The sequence below is a fragment of the Malurus melanocephalus genome, unplaced genomic scaffold (genome assembly GCF_030028575.1).
Source record: "Malurus melanocephalus ecotype Western Australia unplaced genomic scaffold, MMel_1.1 scaffold_250, whole genome shotgun sequence".
NCBI classification, from domain to species: Eukaryota; Metazoa; Chordata; class Aves; order Passeriformes; family Maluridae; genus Malurus; species Malurus melanocephalus.
In genome coordinates, this window is record NW_026623482.1 from 238,916 (window position 1) to 260,142 (window position 21,227).

A 21,227-nucleotide genomic window follows, 5' to 3' on the forward strand; every position below is an offset into this window, starting at 1 on the left:
GCTGTCTTTCATTCCTTTTACTTTTTATTGCCTAGAAAATAATTGAACCTGCACTCAGTCACTCTTGGGAAGAWGCAGTTGTCTTTGTTTGGAGGGGTTTTCAAGCTCAGAAGATACAGGCTGAGCTAAGTCAGAGAATCTTTCCTGCTGTCCAGCCTCAGTCTTTAAAGACCTGCTGTATACAATGACTTGTGAGCAAACAAGTGTCTCTCCTTTGTTGTAGGTGAATTTGTATCTGACTTACTTGAAGGACTGAACTTTGAAATCATTACTGTGCCTCACAGAAAACRACACAATGTCTTGTTTTCTTTGTCTCATTTTGACAGGATGTATTTGTAATTGAGATGTGAAAATGAAAGCCAGTAAAATAGGTCCAAATATTTGCTGGAAAAACTATAATGGAATTGCTGGCAGTAACAGAATTTAATGATCTGCAGACTGATGATACCTAATGAGCAAGAAAAGGGGGAAATCCTAATCCTTCCTGCATATTCCCCAAGCTAATGTTAGGGTTTGGGAACTAATCCATCAATGCACGTTACCTATGCAAAGAAGGTGAAAACTCGTGATTATAATGGGACTGTCTTAAAAAGTACCTCCTTGATTGTGCTGGTTGCATTGTACTTGAGTCTTTCAAATTGCAAATCTGAGTGATTATGTGCCTAGCGGTGCTTTTAACACTTTCTGGTTTGCTTGAATGTAATTTATAGCTCTTACATTATGCCTTCACTGAGAAATTTTGCAGATGGTTGAACTCGTAATCATCACAAAAGACATTATCTGTCTTTCTAGATGAAAGCAGAATACTGACTGTTCATTACAAGTAAAACATGGACTTTTTTTGTTTTAAAATTTAATTTACCTGGACTCTCTAGAAATTAATTATGAGAATTTTCCCTACTTGTTAAATACTGCAAAATAAAAAAAACGGTGTTAGGTAAGGTCTGATCTTCCATCTAAATTACTTGGGCAAATGTCTTAATATCTTGTACTTTTAAATATTTGTTGTTAAAGTTTTATAGGTTTCTTTAGTAACTAGCTTAAGATTGCTCTTAAGTCTTGTCAGTCTTTCAGTTTGTATAGGATGGCTTCAGAGAATTAACACTGTTACAACTAGGTCTGCAGGAAGGTATTGTTATTTTGCTTACTGACTATATGTTTGGGATTTTCTTRTGTTTTGCTCTCAAAATACTAGCCTGGATAAAAATGTTTTCTAAAAGTGAAAGTTAATCTCACATGGGGCCTTTCCAAATGGGAATGTGGTGAGAAGCACTGGATTTTCTTTCCAGTTGTCTAGAGAGAATYTTACAGGCTAATCCTAGGAGGGATGATGGCCTGTACAAGTCTCACCAGGTGCTGCTCAAATGATAAAGTACTTAATAAGCTTGAAGAACTTGTGACACAAAACATTATCAAACTATTGTCATTGTTTTGGCYGTTCATTTTCACTCCTTTCTGTCCACTGTGTGTGCAGCATTCACTTTTTAAAAACTCACTTTAATGTTAAAGTTGTACTGATAAAAGCTATTATTTTGTGGTCTTACTTCCAGCTAATAGCAAGTAATTGATGAATTTTATTTTTATGATGAKGAATGTTTGTTTATGGGAAAGAGAATGAGATGATGTGAAATGAGGAAGAATGCCGGACAAAAACAGTTAAGCTCTAGAARGGTAAAAGTTCAAAATGTGTCATGGGAGTGAGAAGAAAGTGAAGTTTGGTTCTTAAATTGCTTTAAAACTRTTATTTTCACAAGTGTTTTTTTCAAGCTKCTAACAGTGGGAAGTCTAAAATTTGATCTGGGCAATGGGCATCTGTTTTTCCTTCCTTTAACAGGTCGTGACAATGCCTGCGAGAAGACCTCGTACATGTTCCTGCGGAAGGAGCTTCCTGTGCGACTGGCCAACACCATGAGGGAAGTCAATTTGCTGCCTGATAATTTACTGAACAGGCCTTCGGTTGGGCTGGTACAGAGTTGGTAAGTTTAAAAAAAAAAAATGGATTGAAAAGTTACTGTAAAACTAATGCAGAGTGTGTTTTGCTTGCAACGGAGAACTGTGCAATTTTTCTGAATCCATCAGTTTTGTGTYTCAAGTTGTTTACAGTGTGTCTTATCAAATGAAGTTTCATTTTCTTCTCTGTAATGTTGTGTATATGCTCTTAAGCATAAGTTAATCTTGTAAGTTAGTAAAAAYTTACTGTTGTCTCACAGGTAATTAAAATGAGTCTATAACTTCCAAGAGCAAGCTTTTTAAACATTCCTTACCGTATTATATTCATGGCTTCTTGAAACAGCTGTCTTTTCTCCATATTCTTCTTTTGTCAAAAATATTGAGAGAAAATTAAAACCTCATCGTTTTTTCTCACTAAATCTTTAAAAACATTACCTGGTATTCAGTGGAAGTTATGAATGGGTCAAAAATCTGGTGTCATCCAGTAAACAGCATTCTCCGTTGTAATAACTAGTGTGGCTCCAAAGTGATTCAAAGTTTTCCAGAGTAATTAATTTCTAGCCTAATTGCATGTTCCATGAGATTGAGACACTGCTGCCTTGGATATATTAAGCACTAAAAAAATCGTTGTTCATGGGGTATTTATTGTCCATTTACCTRTAAGTTTTTTCCCAAAACTTTTTTGTAAAAATACCTCTACAGTGTACAATAATAGTACCTTTGTGAGTAGCAGCTTATGTAACTGTAAAAGCAGCTAATGYTGTAGGCTTGTGTTAAATTCAGTCATAGCACTTGAGCCAGGAGCTTCTGTGCCTGACTGTACCTTGACTGCTGGCTTGGGTCTCATATTTATCAAGCTTCAGACTTAGAAAATATAAATGAGGATATGTGGTATTGTGTTTTGTCTTTGCAAGGTAACAACTGGATGTCTCGATAACCACTTCAAACATAGTGATGGAGTGGTTTTAGTGGGTGTAAATGCTGTGGAGCCACACGAGCACTTTGTGGTTAAGTGGCAGCCTGCAAGATTTGAAGGCTTGTCTGTCTGATGTCACAGGAAGTTGTTATGCTCATAGAAAAGAGTAGGTAATATGCAGGCCTTTTAGACTTTTYTAATCTGGTTGATTTGTGAAGCTGTCTTTAATGAGATGTGGGCAAATAGGTGAATGAGAAAAGGAAATAATTTTTCTGTAGTGACTCTGCAGCGTAATAGTTCTAGTTSAAATATCTGTGCTGTGGCTTGTGCTTCTGCCCTGTCAGTACAGAGCTAAGCAACATTTGGATCACTTCTGGATGGCTGTTCAGAGCAGAGAGCACCTTCAGAATTTTTGTTTAGGAGGTTTGAGGACTCGTGATGATTCCTATGACCACAGTAGATACTACTGATTATTAAAAAAAGGAAAAAAAAAACCAAAAAAAACAAACAACTCTAAAATGAAAAAATAGCAGTATCAAGTGATATATGATATTGTGATTTGCACTATCAAARCTGTAGGCCAATAGTTATCTGTTGAATGGGCTAAAAATACCAGAATGTAATGTGCTGTAGAAGTTGGAATGAACATCAAGCCCAGAGGTGGAAGTTGGAAATAAAAGTGTTTTCCATAACTTTCTTCTAATTTTGATCCATAGTTAACKAACAGTTTTTGTGGAAAGGAGTATCTTCATTGAAATTATGTGTGAATATTTTTATGATCTTACGTCAGAAATAGCAAAAGTAATTGTAGCATTTTTTTTGTCATAGGTGTGGCCTTAAAGAGCTTGATTCTTTTTCTGTTCAGAGGTTTTTAATTGTTAATTAAACATTTACCTGTAGTTTGTAAGGCCTGRTGATGAACCTTGGGTAAAATGTACTTCTAAATTTATTTTCTAGAAAGACCAAAACAAAAGTTTTATTAACTTTAGTGTGAATGATWTTGAGCATTATGCAGCTATGCTGATAGCAGGTTTTGAAATGTATTTGTAGTTTCTGGCCTAAAATTTAGACCTACCTAGATTCCTGAATTTTATGCAGTAGAATAAATAAACATCAATTTAGCTGTTCAGCTGTTTTGTGAGTTTGTAAAATGAGAAAAACCTCTTCTTGATGCACTTTCAAAGTACGTCAAGAAAGTTTTTTTTGGGGGGCTTCATATTTCATGATCCTTTGTTTTTGCTGTGCCGTAGGTTGAGAAAGCTTGTCAGTTCATTAATATGCAAGCAAAAATCTGTTAKACATTTGCTACAAGTGAGCAAGACATTAATGCATTATTCACTTTAATATGTTTAATATGTTTATTTGCTAATTTTCAGTAATTTATATAGTCACAAGCATTTTTGTTTCATTTTGTTACCACTTTACACTATAAAAGCTTACATTTTTATGTGCTTTTGATGAGACTCCAAATTAGCGGGGGCTTTAACATTTGAGTTCCCAATCTATTTCTTAATGTGAGCATGCCAAAAAAACAATACACACTACAGAAAGGTCTTCATCCTTAAGTTGGGTTTTATTAGACTTTAATTTTAAAGTGGTTGTGTAAGTAGAGGGCTAAGAGGAATAAGAAATTAAGTTAACCCCGCCTTCAGTACAGCATAAGAGGAATAAGAAATCAAGTTAACCCTGCCTTCAGTACAGCATGGATCCTTTCCCATCCATCCTCTGTGCTTCCAGTCATCAAACATTCTGGATTACATCAATGTCCTCGCTCCTTATGTTCCCTTGGGACTCAACCTCGTTTTGTCACTTGTGCTCCCTGCTGCAGGCAAGGCCTGTTCTCTCCTTCTCCAATCCATCTCCRTGCCATGCTGGAGGCACTTTGCTTCCTGTGCTTTGCTGCCTATCAGATTTTGCAGCTGACTGCTTGATTGCTCTYGGGAAAGGTGCTCTGTTGGTTTTTCCTCTTTCTTTTCTGGGCTCCTCAGCCTGATATGTGCAACATTGAGAAGAGGCAAGACCACTGTCCTTACTTTGTACTTCTCAGTTACCCTTTCCTGAATAAAGCTGACATTACCCAGACAGTGAACTCTGAACCAACCAAAAATAATAGTTTTGCATTTCAGTAAAKGTAAAACATCAGTTCTGTTTGAGYTTATAGCTTAGTTTATGTRTATCTTTTGCTTGGAGTAGCAMGGGAAAGAATAAAGTGAATCAAAGCAATAAGACAATTAATGTGTTCTGGCTGTAATCTACTGTGGTTCCAAATGCAGACAGATCAACAATCAGCAGCTTGTTTTCAGCTTTTCAGAATTAGTGGTTGATTTATTTGATGCAAAGAAGTGGGCCTTTTTTAGGCCAGCTTTGAAAGGGCAGTCTTCCTAAAGTGCAGGTAGGATACTCAACGTGTGGCAGAATATAAAGGATATGATCATTAATGTGATGAGTTACAATAACACCTTATAATGGATGAGTAGCTTGTAAAATATCTAAGGTAAGCATGACATTTGCACAGTGTGTTACTCAGTTATTTGTAAAATTCACATTTTATTTAGCCCTGGACAAATTTTTCTATTTTTCTTTAGTGCTTTTCCTTAGAAAATGGTATAAATTTCCATTTGTCTCTTGGGAAAGGCCCATTAGAGAAATGTGTACTGTTTGGGGATTAATAATTGTTTTTTTCTCTATTTTCTACATTGAGACGATGCTAACAAGATTGTGTTACCATGGAGATTTGTTTTATCTTTTTTAGTGCTTCAATATTAGAATTATTGTAAAGGAAAATCTTAGTGAAATAYGCATCAGGGAAAAAGCAGAAGTATCTTGCATGAATTTAAAAGGAAAGAAAACCCAGAGTTGACATTATGGGCTTTTGCAGTGCTTTCATGTATGAAATGTGCCATTCTAAAACTATCACATTTGTCAGACTAACAAGAATTCACTCTGTGTGGCAGTAATTAACAGAAGAACAAGGCAAAAGGGTGCTTGAAACCAAAGAGCTTGCCCAATGAATTATAGTGCATTGTGATAAAATATTAAACACCAGAAAGACAATATGTTTGAAGGGCATAGGCTTTGATTTCTGCTTTTGATGACTCACCTAATCTATCAAAATATCACTGACATTCTCTTTTTCTCATGTATGCTGKTTTTTGGGGKTKTTTTTTGTAGATTTGTATTCTGTATAGTTGTATTGATTTATTAATGATACAGCAAGTCATGCATTATTCTGGTACTTTTTTTCTTTCGTTCTTTCTGACTGGTAATTGTGTGTGAATTATGTTTAAACATCACAAGATCTTGCTTTTCATTGCTTGATAAATCCTATAGTTACCACCTTCATTTAYCCCTCTCTGCACATACAATTCAAATCAAAAGAAAATGCGAGGAAGTAGATGGATTGTATGGAAAGGGAATGACTTTTTCACACACACTGTTAAAGGAATGAACTGTATTGCTGACTGCTCAGCTTTTGGCATAGTGTAATGGTCATGGCCGTTAACACCAGAGTGATTCATTTCCTTTTAAACATTTTTTCCTTAATTTCTTCAATTTTGAGCTGTTTGGGAGAGAATGGAGCAGCGTGGGAGGCTGAATTTGGTGTACAAACTGGAAATCACACCTGCATGAAAGAAAACGATGTACAGCATTTGCAGCTTGGAGTTTCTATTCAAAGATTGAGATTATACACAGGGTATTGCAACATCCCAGACTGKGTGATGCACAGTGGTAGGCACTGAGCAATGGGTTAAGGTTTTTTGACATAAGGTGAAATGGAAGAAATTTGGGTAACTTAGATTTGAAGGTCACCTTTTCTCTGAGCCAGTCCCTCTGACTTGCTGCATGCAGAGCTTTTGCTAATGAACTTGACTTTTAGGTTCCTTTACTTTAGAATCAGAAAGAGACATCTAAAAATTGCTCTTAACTCTAAAGGAAAAACATTGCCTGTTTCCATAGTTCCTTCAGCAATGGTAGGCAGCCAGTCATATCCACACAGCACAAAAATCAGGTATCAGCTACCTTCAGTTCCAGCAGCATTCATYGCTGCTCTATACTTGTGTCTGCACAGGATTGCTGATGTTTGGCATTATGGTAGGRGGTCTGTATTAAAAAGAACCTGTTGTGTTGCTTCTCAAGTGTGGTGTCCTTCAAAACAKGATTTGATGACAAATGGGGTTGAAGAACCTCTTTGGAGTGAGYATGATCATATTGCATGTGAATCAGCTGAGTTCAGAATGTGATGGTTGTGAACTGRTGCCATGTCTTAGCAGCATAAAATAACATGTTTTAAAATAAGCACTACTAGAGGTATCAGCTACTTGCCCTACTTATAAGTGACAAATATTTAGGGGATTTCTGTAATGATTCCTGATGTTTGCAGGAGGGCACAAATACAGTGAGGGACATGAGCCGATGTTCCTGTACTGACCACATTTAAAATGTCAGTCTCCCTGAGGAATGTCACAGCGACCTGTGGTTGTGGCTTGAAATGGGGGTGGAGTAAGTGGCATGTGGTTCTGGAGGGAGTCACGTAGACAACAGTGCTGACTTAAGCTTCACTGTAGCTTGAAAATGCAGGGTGAAGTTTCACAGGCTGATTAAGCTGGTCCTCTCATAGAACTGCTACCAAAAGAGCTTATGCAGAGGTCATTTTGTTGARCTGATCAAATCTACAGGGTTGCTGCTACTGAAAAGGGAAAGGCTTGGTTACTTGTTTTTCCTTTTTCTTGTGTAGGCTCTGTGGTTATCTTTTCTCTCTTGTGCTAGCTTTAGCTGTTTAGACCTTTCAGTGAGTTGTTTTCGTGTGCAAGGAAGATTTGCTTGTTTTTTTATCAATCTGTTTCAGCATTGCAGGGAGTTGGAGCTGTTGGCACACACACYTGATTAGTGTTGATATTGTGGTGTAAGTGGCAGTGCTTAACCAGGAGTGAAGGGAGGGTGACATTGGAACTCTGCCTTTTATGTGTGTGTTTTATTTCAAGAAACAGGTCTCAGTTCTGTAGTCTTTGAGATCCATCTGTAGTGCTAAAGGCACCTGTTCAGGGGTGGTACCTGGTCCTGAGGCCCAGTGCTGGGAGGTGGCAGAATTTAGACTGGTGTTGGGCTAGTGTCCTGCAGAGCAGGCTGGCCATGTTTATGTTGAGGGATTCTGCTTTGGGTCCTCTGTGGTACCTCTGGGTCTCTAAGCCTCAGTTAATCTTATGTCTCCTGTCTGAACAGGAGAGAGCTGTGTGGTGTAGGAGGAGTTTTATGAAACTGAGGGTTGTGTCACACGGCCCGAGGTGCTGTCCTAGTGTGTGAATGGGTGTGCTCTCTTGGAGTGCTCTGGTAGGACCAGCTTGATGCAGTCCTCTTAGTGTGACTTTTGGGGGGTGTTCCCCTGAGCTTTATTTTGAAAGAAATATGGATTACTCTCGGAGGAACATGGGAACAAGCTAACATCTGTATGGTGTGGATGAGCAGAAGAATCAAGATCCAGGGACAAACAACCTGAAGTCACCTATCTGTGGAGAGGTTTTGCTCCTTCAGTTTGATTTATATAGCAGTTTTCCTGAATTGTAGACTGTAAGGTCATATGTAATACTTTTAACTCAATATAATATATTGTAGTTGCTTTTTTTCCCTTTGTTGCAGCGTCCCACCTACTTTTAACCTTTGCAGGGAACTGTGTACTATGCATACACTATGTGTATACAACTACTGTGTGTACACTGTGTACTATTTATTGTTTTTACATTACATTGTAGTCTTAAAATGAAAGAAATTCAAAAGTATTTTAGGTTTAAGTATTTTAACTTACACTTTTTGTAACTTTTGCATATTTCAGGTACATGCAGAGTTTCCTTGAGCTCTTAGAGTATGAAAATAAAAGTCCTGAAGATCCTCATGTTCTGGATGAGTAAGTAATTTATTTTCTGAAGACAGTCCATTTAAAAATAATGTCTCTAACAACAAGGGGTCTTGTACTATCGGATAACAGTTACCTTATTTGTAAGAGAGAATATGTATGGCAAAAGCCAGAATTGCAATCTGGAGTAGAATGTAGGTATCCAAGTGCTTTTGAACAATATATTTTGTAATTCTACAGACTGGCAGTTTAAGAAATGGCATGAAATGCTTCTTCCAAGGCTGTATTGAGAAGACAACATGGATGTGAGACTATAATTGAATATCAGATATTTAAGACTAAAATGTCACTTTAGTATACATTGAGCTTAGTGGTCTGTTGTGTATAAAGTAAATTAATGTTTGATTTTCTTTTCAGTTTGAAAGCAATGTGTCAGTTATTTTATCTAAAAACTTTTTAATGGACTTCAGTTAGTGGTGTTCACCTATCTCACTGAATAATGCTACTTAAGAAGAAAGGAAAACTTAGCTTGTTTTCTTTATCAACAAAATCATATTGAAATTGCCATTAGAATGTTTCCTTGAAATGTGTATGCATGAAACAGAAGAGAATCCCACATGTGAGAACAGCAGGTGGAACATATGCATCAGACACTTGAAAACAAAASGACCAAAACACACACACCTGCTCAACACTAAGGTGTTGTTTTGTTATCCTACACCTATAGCAGTCAACTTTGTTTCAGTATATTACTTCTTGCAGGATTTTTGTTCATTTAATTAGCTTTCTTAAGGTTGTTTGTCTTTTGGGTTTCTTTTTAAACTCTGAAATCCAGTATGATCAAGCAGTGCTTTATAGGGAGTTTCATGAAACACCTTGCTCTGTGCACTATGTGGCCTGTGCTTTACAAAAATAGTATTTTGCCTTCAATGAACTTCAGATATATTAACTGTGATGTTACGTTAGATKAAATAAGGACTTTAGTAGGTAGAGCATTTCAGTTGTTATGCTCTTTTGGTTGTGACATGTTATCTGAGATCTTGACACTTTAACTTTTATGTATCAACCAATACATRTAGGAATAGCTCAAGTGCAAGAATACCAAGTTACCTGCATGACAGAGCTGTAGAAGGAGACATAAGGATTACAGATTGAACTGTAGTGCTGTTGAACAAGGGGGAAATAGCCATTTACTTAGTGTGAGTCCTAAGCTGAAATGCTGCCTGCAGTTCTGGGTACTACCTTTTAAGAAATGAAAACACTCATGGACAGAAATGATGTGAAAGGAACAAGAATTAGAGACTTGGACAGTTCGACCTCTGAATAATGCTGAAAGCATTTGTTTAGAATGGCAAAAAAAAAGATATTGAAGTGGAGACTCTGGAAGTCTGTGTGTGCCAAAGAAAAGGTCACTATAATAAAGGATAATTGGTTGCTCTAACTGAAGAACTGGAGAATTAAAGAATGGCTGTTTTTTRTAAAAGTTGAGAATGTGTGCAGGGCAAAAAGTAAAAATTGTAACATTAATGAGAAAAGACTGAAAGCTGTAGAGCATCCATTTTAAAAGATTTTGTAAATAGATAATTTTTAGTGGCATTCTAGGTGTGCTTGTTCTGTAGAGGATGAATCAAATCAACTTTTCCACCGCCTCTAGCTGTTATATTTTGTGATTTTGAATTTGCAGCCTGTTTGCTGGTGACACAAGAATTTCTTTTTGTGACTAGTTCATYAGCAAACTTTCCTTTGTGGGATTAAGTTACCAAAAAGTAGGTGTCTGTTGCCCTTTGAGATGGCATCAGTTGTCTATAACCTAAGTGAGCCTGGCAAGTGTAACACAGGTCCTCTTAAGCTTCTAACATCCTGGATGTGTGGAGTGTGGCAAAGTGGTTATGTACCTTCTGAAACCATCTTTGGTGTTTTGTATTCAGGTAACTGAATTKCAGCTTTTTATGAACTGCAGAAATTAAAGGTAGATCACAATATKATATATGTATRTATATTTATAAAGATTAATGAGTAGTTCTCTTGGAGATCTATTTTTAGAGTCTTCATAATTAACACATGAATTATCTGATACTGCCATGTGGATATGGCATTCTTGATACTGTTTCATGGCAACTGGAAATATTGTCAGTGATGCTGTATATGAGTATGGTAGAACAAATATTTCATAATGAAGCAAATATCAATATCATTCAGTATAACTGTTTGTTAAAAGCTTTGAAATCTTGCAATTATTGTATTCTACATAATTGGGTACATTCAATGAGGATGCTTGGATTTTATTGCTACCTATTGAAGTACCAGCCAGGGACTTTGACAGTAAGAGTTGTCTTCTATACTGCATTTAGCTTGTGAAAAGAGATTAAAGATGTATTGGTCAATTAAAGAGCAGATTTGTTCTTTTTGGCAGTATTGGATAGGCTACCTAAGATTAGAAAGTCAAATTTACTTTCCTGCTCTGGAATGTCATCTGTTCCTAACTTACTGAAGGCTATGTCATTTAACTGCTTATTGAGCTGTAATTAGAATTTTAAAAACATTCCTTACAAACTACATCTTTAACAAATGCTCTTAACTGTGTCCATATTTATYTTAGAATAACCCACAGATAAATCTAACAAATGTCTCAACTCTTGCATCACTATTCTATGTTGCTGCTATCTAGCCCTATCCTTTTATGTCTCATGGTCAGAAAAGCATCTGTATGCTCAGAAAATATCAGGAGTCCTGGTAATTAATGAGCTGCTTTTCAGTGGGGGAAAAACCCCACATCTCTGAGTCCATTTAAGTTTGCATAGAAGTTTTCTGTTTTTTCTAATTGCACGTATCATTTCATATGGAACCATTATCTGGAACTTTGTGTAAGTGTCTTTAGGGATGCATAAATAGGAATAGTTCTTTTCTTCAACCAAATTGGTTTGCTTAAAGAAAAGCGTGGAAGTTTATGTCTGGTCTTTTGAACCAAAGGGTTTTTTTTTCCAGGCTGAATCTGTGGTGTATCTCTCTAAATACCTTGCCAAGAGCAGCCTATACAGAGGGGTTGGAGCAGACTTCATCTCTTGGCTTCCTCCACTGTCCTGTTGCTGTGTGGAACATGCTGTAGAAGAGCACATTTTACATGTTAATGTTATATAATATATGGCTCATAGTACAGGAGACCCAGCCTTGCATCCTTTAGTCATCCAATGCCCATCCTTGTTAGTCCTGTATGCCATCAGGTGATTTAGGCATTTCATGATGGTCCCCATCTCTTCTTTCTGTAGCTTRATTAGTGTCACAAGATGTGAGTTTTGCCTGGGTGGAAATGCCTCTGTTCCAGTACCATCCCAGCAGCTTCTGTTTGGAGCTGAATCCGATGTCCACCTCCCCCACTCAAAAAACATGAAGTCTGACAGTTGGTTTTTGGAAATTGAAGAGTGCCTCTTTCTGTCAGCTGAGGTGGACTGGAGTTTCTGTTCCTGCTAGTCAGGATAACAGTAGCACAGGAGAGAAGGAGAGCTGAAGTGGTTGTTCCAGGAGATTGGATATGCACAGATGTGCTGTATCAATGTTGGCAGTAGTTCTTCAATGACTGCTTTCTAAACTGGAGCAAATCTTTCATCAATTGAGCAGAAAACTATCCCCTGACTACGTGTTTTTATTTCTGCTTGTTTGGGGAGCCTGCTCTGGTATTCTCAGTTTGGGCTCCCTTTCTGAGGAAACCATTTGCTGTATTAGTGTTACAGTRTTATAGATGTCATCCATGTACTGGCACAGTTGTGTGTGAGGCCAGACASTGAAGTGAATTGGAAAATTGATGTAGTGGAGAAATAGCCCACTCTCAGCTCTGTGTTAGGGTGTGTAGCCAGTGATGACAGGCAGCAGTGCCCACGCAGTGGAGAGGGTGAGTACATGCAGAGACTAAACTAAAGCTGATGTTTTTCAGTGTGACCCAACTTCTCTCTGCTCTTACTGTATGAATTGGAGGGCAGATGGATGTTCATGAGCATTACCTTTCTGTGAATGCTGGACAAAATCCTTTGAAGGAATTTTTTTGCCTCAGCATTTTTCAGATGGAGAGGTTGAGAGGTGTTTCAGTTTCTCAGTTACCTTCTGTTGGTTAGCAGACCTTATGGAAGCCTTAGTGCAACATTGCCACATTACTATCACTGTCAATGGGCATTTGCCAAATGGTAAGTTATTTTTGCATTTTGGATAACACAAATATATTTTCTCAAACTGTGGAGGGGTCAGGTAGAAGTTTTTCTGCAGTTCTGCCAAACTGTGATATCAGGAGCCCTAAGATAAGGTGTCCATGCTTGGTGAAGGGTGTAAGCAGGCAGAAGTGTTAGAAATTTCCCAGTATGTCARTGTGCAGCTGGTAAACACACAGAAGTGGGAGCTGTGTTTCAAAAACTGAAGGGTTTATAAAACATGCTGTTCACATGTGATCTCAAAAGACACTTACTGAAGCTTCTACACCCCTGAATTTCTTTGCTGATTTTTGTCTTTGTGGCCCTCTCAAGGGAGGGTGTGCCATAAGCTGCCAGCATATCTGAGATAACACACACAAGGAACTTAGTAAACAAGGAGCTTTCCTTTCTGCAGCACTGCAATTAAAATGTGGTTCTGTAAGCAATTTGAACTAAGTAAATARTGGAATAACTGATTAAAAAGGTTCCACTTGTTATTGTTGCATAATGTAAAATGCTACTCTACTTAGTTTTGCACTTTGGAAGTAGATATGCTTTCTAGTAGAGAAATCTTTCAGAGTGTGAACTTTTACCTCTCTTTCTGGTGATACTCAGTTGCCAACTGGCACTTCTTCAAAAAAGAAGAGCCAGTCAAAAACCACAAAACCCGTTGCATTTCTGTGCCTTTAAAAGGATTTTTACCTTACCCATCACTTTTTTGTTTTTCATCTTTCAGATAATACTATCCATCAGAGACATAGCAAAAATTCCCTTTGTATTTTTATTGAGTTCTTTATGCTTATTTTCTTGAACTGTAATGATAGATGAAAACAGAATAATATATACAGGTTATTATATATACAGATTGTAATATATACAGGAAGTTAAAAAATAACTTGTGTTGTGACATTCATTGTCTTTGCAGATTTTTTTGGCCTGCATTTATTTAACACCTGTGGTAATGCCTTAAATATTTTAATGTTAATACAGAAGTCATTGAAGCTCACTTAAATAAAATAGCTTCATATTAATAATTTCTCATTTGTGAAACCAACTGCATTATTTATTCATCATGGCTTTGAAAATAGATGGAATTGTGGAAAAAAAAAAAAGAGTAATTGGTAAATAAATTTTTCAGAGTTGTTCTGGAGTATTCCCAGTTAATCCCATACGCTGTTTAAAAATTTCTTGATGTGGTCTCCCACAGTTTGAGTATAGTAAAAGCTTTGTGCCTTTCATGGGTGTAGTGGGTAGAGGGACTGTAAAGAATCAATGTTACAAGGAGATGTGTTCTGCTTTCTGCCCTGTGACTTTGAAATGTGCCTGTATGCTTCTTGTGTTTGCTCCTTWAAAAGCATCTGCTTGATGGAAACACATGAGTGAACTCAGTTATCTGGGAAGGTGGAACAGGAGGTTTGTTATATCAGTGTGATAATGAGGAATTCCTTTATTATAGGTTTAAATTTTATGCTCACTARGCTTCACTATGATTTTGCTGGTCTGCAGCAGATAAACCTAAGCCCTTTGCCCTTTGGCATGCTCTGTGCATTTAAGCACTTTGGGATAGTGAGATATCAATTTGCCCTCTTGGCATCAGGTGTAAATTGTGGATAGTGGAGGTATTTTAAAACAAATAGCAGAGCAAACATCAGTTAGGAGAGAGTGTTGTCAGTTCTGCTTCAGACGTGACTGTAAGTGCTGTTTCCAGCCCCACTCTTTGCTGGGGTCTTGTTGCTCAGAAACAGAGAAGCAGCACAAGTACAGCAGGCACCAGTCTCTAAAACTAACACCTCTCAATGGAAACAGATTACACAGAATCAAGGCTCAGTAAACATAAAAAGTCTGTAAATCTTTTAAATGTTTTAAGCTGCCCAGTCAGCAAGACTGGTAAGTAAGAGAACAATCACTCTGTACTGTGACAGTATTTAGAATGGGGAATTAGGCTGTTAAAACTTCCCCTTTTCTGTGCAACAGGATAGTGTTGAAAGACTGCTGAACTGTTTGTTAACACACAGGCAAAAACTAGCAGCTAGACTTAGGATTATGAAAAAAAGAGTAAAAATGAGTTCTACATTCCATTGCAGCTGGCAGTGTAGAGTGGGAAAAATTATGTGAAACGTGTATCACTTGTTAAGATGGTRTGGTGTGTTAAATGATTGTCTTGACTAAATGGTGCTGAAAAGGAAGAAAGCATCTGATTTAAATGTGATGACTAATATCTGGTCTTTTTTTTTATTTTTCATGGTCTTTGTTCTTTCCCCTGGYCTTTTGCAAGGGATTGGACTWGMTGACCTTTCAGTGATTCTGTCCTTAGCTGGTGTATATTCTACTTTTGGTAAAAATAATTAATACATTTCTTTTCAGTATTCATTATAAACCTACCAAGAATGTTTTTCTGTTGATGTTTTCTGAAAAAGGATCAGTAGAGTTGCAGATATTGGCATAGCTGAAGAAATTTTCTGCATCTGCTTTCTTAGGAAAGGTSCAATTCATTGTTGGTACTTCTAAAAACAACAGTACATCAACATTGTAGTGTTAATTTAATATTGGAGAATGTAGCAGAGTTGAGTGGTTCTGATTTTCCATGTTTCAGCTTTAGGAAAACTATTAATAATTGATATTTCAAGTGTGTATGAGTTTGTAGATGGGGAAAAAATTATGAGCACGTTGATGATCATGGCTGTTGAGCTGCCCTGGCAGAAGAAACAGAAATCCTCCAAGCTGTTTCAGAGGAAGTGCTTGTTAAAAGAATAGGAGTATTGCTCTAAAAGTTGCCGAGCTCCAGAGGAAAGCTCTGTTGTATTCACTCTGCCATCCAGTGGTGTGAAAGGAAACTAAACAGGAGTCACACAATTACCCGTCCTGAGATACAAACTTAGCCCAAGAGATGCTAGGTAAAAGAGATGCATGGGTTGAGGTGCTGGGAAGAAAATACGAGTTTTTTCTAAGGAAATTTTGAAGGGCAGCCAGGTTGTCTTTCCTGAATTTCCTTTCCAATTTCGGAGCTGCTGTTAGAAGTTGCAGGGGATGACAGTTACTGTAGTGCATATGACTGCAGTAAAAGAGAGTGTTTTGCTATCCATTAATGGTGAAGAGAGATTTGATTTAATTTGAAGGAATGTTTGGGGGAGGAATAACTTAATTTGAGGCTCTAAATGTCACAGGTATTGTGAGTGAGATCAAATACTTCTCTTCAAATCGGCTTGTTTAGGTACTACATTTTTGTATTTTCCCTCTGATGCTTTTTTATTAGTAAACAGATAATATGTTTGTGCTACTGTTGAGTTTAATTATACTTCCAACAATCTTTCTCATTTTGTTTCCTCTAGCTTTTTAGATGTTTTAATTAAAGTCAGGAACAGACACAATGATGTGGTTCCAACCATGGCKCAAGGGGTGATTGAATACAAGGAAAAATACGGCTTTGATCCATTTGTTAGCAGTAACATCCAGTATTTTCTAGACAGATTCTACACCAACCGCATCTCTTTCCGTATGCTTATTAACCAACACAGTAAGTAATTGATTTTCTCTTCTTTGAAAACTCATTGTTTRTAAACCTGAAGCTGTAACTTTGTTTTGCTTTTTTTTTTTCTTACTTATGACTATTCTGTGCTAATTATGGTAAAAGATATACTGACAGCTGGTTAATTTGGTACTTTGCAATGATTGGAAATGAATCCCAARCACCAGTGTGCTTTCTTTTAGAATTGTCAGTCTTTGTTAGTGTGGCTGTTGCTTTTTAGTCTTGTTGGCAGAGATGGCTTATGAAGTAATACGTGAAGTATTTTGAGATCATAGTAGAGTAACTATATCTTTGTGGTCACAAAGCTTTTAGCATAGTTTGTAGAGCTCATATTTGTTTCATAATGAAATGCAAAGATGCCATAAATTTTGAATAGGTTGTGTACTATACATACTGTTTGTTCCAGCAAGTTATCTAGACTTTCTTGCCTTCTAAAGACGTTGAGTATTTCTAACTGAAGTTTTAAATTATATCCCTCATCTTCCCTTACTTCCTATTTCCTAATTATGGATAAATGCTGGAGTTAGTCATCCTTTGTCATTAGATTCTGTTTCATTTGTTGTTACTAATAAACTCACTTTTTTATATTCGTATTACAGAGTGAAGGGAGTAACTTGCACAACTCCTATTAACCAGTATTTGCAACCGTGCAGAAAGTGATCTGTGTAAAGTTAAGGACAGTCTTCTGATCTGTTTTAGTGTGTCTTGTGCCTTTTAGCTCTAGAGCTTCATTCTYTGCTCAATATTCTGCTTTTCTGAGCTCTTAGAAATTGTTGTATGCTACAGATAATGCGGATGCTGGAGTACTGTAGGTGTTTTACTACAAGTAGTATGTCTTCCCAGTAATCTTRTATGTGACTAACAAATGCCTTGCTSTATGTGTACAGATAACTTGAATGTGACAAAGTACACAAAAKGAGATAATGTACAGTTCTTTCTTTACTTGTACCTGGGCAGACAAATGACAGACATAAAACCAAGTTAAAAGGCTCTCATAGAAGAGTTGAAGCAAGAGTACAAACATTGCCCTAATAGAATTCTTGCACTGAGTGCTAGCATAATTTGCACTAATTCTAAAATATTAAATTTAATTTATTGAACTGAACTAACTTTTCCTATAGACTCTCTTCTTTAACTGGTTGTAGCTTAAAACTGCTTGTAGATACCTAAAAGTTTAGTTAACCTTGTATAATGTTTATGTGTTAGCAGTATTAGTGGTCTGTCTGTGATAGCAAATATTAATCTTGAAGCGCTGAAAAACAAAATAATTGGAAAGCAGAATGCAAAACCAAGTTTTTATGTAGTTTTCATTTCTGTTCCTATGTTGCTGGCAGACTGTTTCTTACAGCACTGTTCTGCAGGACACAGTGCCCAGTGTATGAGCTTGCTGTGCCCAGGGTAGGAAAAGCTTTCAGATCTAGACTTTGGCTCACCTCATGCTGCACCTGCTTCATGTCAGAGCTCACTAACTTGCTAAAATAGCAGAAAATCACTCCTGAAATAAAGTAGAAAYCTTTCTACTTCTTTGAGAGTCTTCTTTAAAGTCTTGGTGAAGGGTCTGATGAATATCAGACTSTTGTACAAAGAGGGAGTGGGGATCATACTGCTGAGATCGAGGGAGAAAGTCGAGTGAGTGAGTGAGACCTCTGTGCCAGCTGTGAAATTGCAGCTTAGGTGAGTGTAAAAGGCTTTTAATGATGCCTTACAGTTCTGCAGTCCTTTTTACTGTAATGTTTTCAKTATTGTGAGTGCTTCTGTTCTGACGTAATGGTATGAATGAAGTATTTTTCATTTTAATTTTATCTAATTATTGATAATCTGCTTTGAAATGTAGTTTTTCACCTTAACCCTTCCACATCATGAATACAGTTTTAACTAGTCTTAACTATAAAAACTGAAAAAAAAGAGGGGGGAAGATGAGCAGATACACAAGTAGCCTTAAACAAGGATTCTGGCAATTTGCTAGAGTATTTTTCATTACAAAATGATGCAGTATCCAGTAAGTTTCAGATATCATCAGATTCAAACTTTTTGGACTGTCTCAAAGGTAATAAATAATTTACTGCCATATCTTTTTTATTTTAGCACTTCTGTTTGGTGGAGATATTAATCCTGCTCATCCCAAACATATTGGAAGTATTGATCCTAATTGTGACGTGGCAGAGGTGGTTAAAGGTAAGATGGAGTTAATATTTTTGTTGACTGAAATCCCCTCAACTTAGAATATTAAGAAATATTTTACTGTGATACAAGAAACTGAAGGTGATTTAAATCCATTTCTTCTTTTCTTATTTTACTAAATTAAAGTTCTGCAGTTGCTCACAATAAAGTCCTGGGCTTATTGAGATTTTATAATGTCTTCATTATTGAGAAGAGAGAAACTTCTGCTCTGTTAACAGTACTAAGAAAACAATTTGATTTTTKATAGGTTTAATCTGTGCTTTTAAATATCAAATGAAGTGTTGAAATGTTTTGTTAAACTTAAGATGTTTTTTTTCCTGAAATACTTTTAAGTGGGTTCTCATGTACTGCTTTTCTATCTCATGTGCTACAGAAAACAGAGTGAGTGACATTTCCATTTTGTTTGGTTAGTCCTTTGAGTAAAATGTCCTCAGGTGTACAAGTATCCCAGTGAAACACCACATTACTCTGTCATCTCCACAGGCTCTTCTCTCTCCTGCAGAACACATGGAAGTGATGGCTGTACCTGACTCATCTGGCACAGTTGTATTGGAAGTGCCATTTGCTCTGTGCTGTGAATGTTTACATGCTTTCAGAATGTTAGCAAGTAGGCATGAGGCAATGCTGGCTGCTTCAAGARCTTCTCCATGGAAGGTTCACCCTCTGGGTGGATCTGTTTGCAAATACAGGTCTTGCTGTAGGAGAGAATTCCAGGCTCTATCCTTCAATGCTGTTTGTGCAGCTGCAAAGTGGGGGAGAATGTTTTTCTCTGCTTCCCTTTCTCTCAGCCTTTGGTGAAGTGAGAGGGAAACCTTTCTTATCTCAAGGTTTGACCTGCATGATAGCTCACTTTGTAATGCTTTCTACAGCTCTGTTACAGCTTTTTTCCTAGCTCTTTTTGGCTCCTAAGATAGCCTTTTTCAGCAGCGTTTTTTCCTTTTGATTGACCTTATTTCACTTTGGCCTCAGCACTGTATATGTTACAGCCATGTTGCTATTAGAAGGAAAATCTAAATAATCAATATTTGAATCAATTTTGATCATCAAATTCGTAGTTGCTGACTTCGACAGGGGAGTGCATAGTGTCAGAAGGTGCTAAGTCCAGTTTGTTCAGTTTTYAAGCAAGTAGCTAAAATAGATGTTWCACACACTGACAAAACCAGAGCATCATAAACAGTGTCCAGTATTGCCTTTCAAATAACAGAACATCCTTAGAGATGGGGGCTGTATAGTCCTGTCAAAGAGTCAAAGCGATTCAAGCCATTTCCTTGGTGGAATTGATTGGAGTGGTTATGTTCTGTATGCTCTGCTAGCTTCCAAACATTCTGGTTCACAGGCAGCATTCTGAGCAATTTATCAGTTAAAATGTTTGATTTTGGTACTGTCTATGACAACTAAAAGTTTTATATGCCTTTCAAACATTGAAGAAATTATTTAAACAACCACTTACTGCTTCAAGCAGTTACACCAAGTGTTGTGTCTCTGCTGCCTGAAGTGACTGTCTCTCTCTCACTGACTGTTCTGTAATAAGACTTTTGAGCTGACAGGAAATTCAAGTTTGTTCCTGGAGCAGGATTTTAGTTGTATCAATAGATCCCTCACTCATGCTGCTACTAAATCTCCATCCACACTGTGAAGCATACTTTAAACTTCAGAGTCTCTTTTATGGTCTTGGGACTCTGCCAAAGAGTTGGCATTTAGAGGAAGATGAAATGTTAGACTGCACTCCGACTGTTTGACCCAAATTTGCTAAGAAAGCAGTAAGAAATCTTTCAAATATAGAGTCACAGAATAGGTCAAGTTGGAAGGGAGCACCATATGGTCCAACCTCCCGGCTCATCCCAGAGCACATGGCACAGGATTGTGTCCAGAAGGTTCTTGAACATCTCCAGTGAGGGAGACTGCACAACATTTCTGGGCAATCTGTTCCAGTGTTTTGTCACCTGCACAGCAAAGAAATTCTTCATGTTCAGGCGAAACTTCCCATGCATCAGTTTCTGCCTTTTGTCTGTTGCTTGGCATCACCAAGAAGAGCCTCCAAAAGCTCCATCCTCTTGGCACTTCCTCCTCAGGTACTCTCAGGCATTTGTGAGGTTCCCTTTCAGTCATCTCTTGTAGGTCCAGCTCCCTCAATTTCTCCTTATAAGAGAGATGCTCCAATCCCTTAATCATATTCATTGCCCTGTACTGGACCCAGTCCAGTATCTCCCGGTGTCTCTTGTCCTGAGGAGCCCAGAACTGGACCCAGCAGTGCAGGCACCCCTCGCTGGGGCTGAGTGGAGGGGCAGCATCCCCTCCCTGCCCTGCTGGAGCCCAGGATCCCATCCCTGCCCTGCTGGCAGTGCTGTCCAGCCCCGGATCCCCTCCCTGCCCTGCTGGCAGTGCTGTCCAGCCCAGGATCCTCTCCCTGCCCTGCTGGCAGTGCTGTCCAGCCCAGGATCCCCTCCCTGCCCTGCTGTCCCTGCTGTCCAGCCCAGGATCCCCTCCCTGCCCTGCTGGCAGTGCTGTCCAGCCCAGGATCCCCTCCCTGCCCTGCTGGAGCCCAGGATCCCATCCCTGCCCTGCTGGCAGTGCTCTCTGTGCTGTACCCCAGGATCCCATCCCTCCTCGGCCCCAGGGCGCTGTTGCTCA

General features: G+C 37.9%; 1 protein-coding gene across 1 annotated transcript in view; it reads left to right on the forward strand.

The window, feature by feature from the left end:
* PDK3 (pyruvate dehydrogenase kinase 3) overlaps positions 1-21,227 on the forward strand; it is a 51,372-nt gene that overhangs the window by 16,351 nt on the left and 13,794 nt on the right. The window contains exons 2-5 of the mRNA XM_057375474.1: positions 1,835-1,976; positions 8,694-8,765; positions 16,219-16,403; positions 18,501-18,590. Coding sequence (XP_057231457.1) covers positions 1,835-1,976; positions 8,694-8,765; positions 16,219-16,403; positions 18,501-18,590 — 489 coding nt within the window. The remainder of the gene's footprint in view (positions 1-1,834; positions 1,977-8,693; positions 8,766-16,218; positions 16,404-18,500; positions 18,591-21,227) is intronic.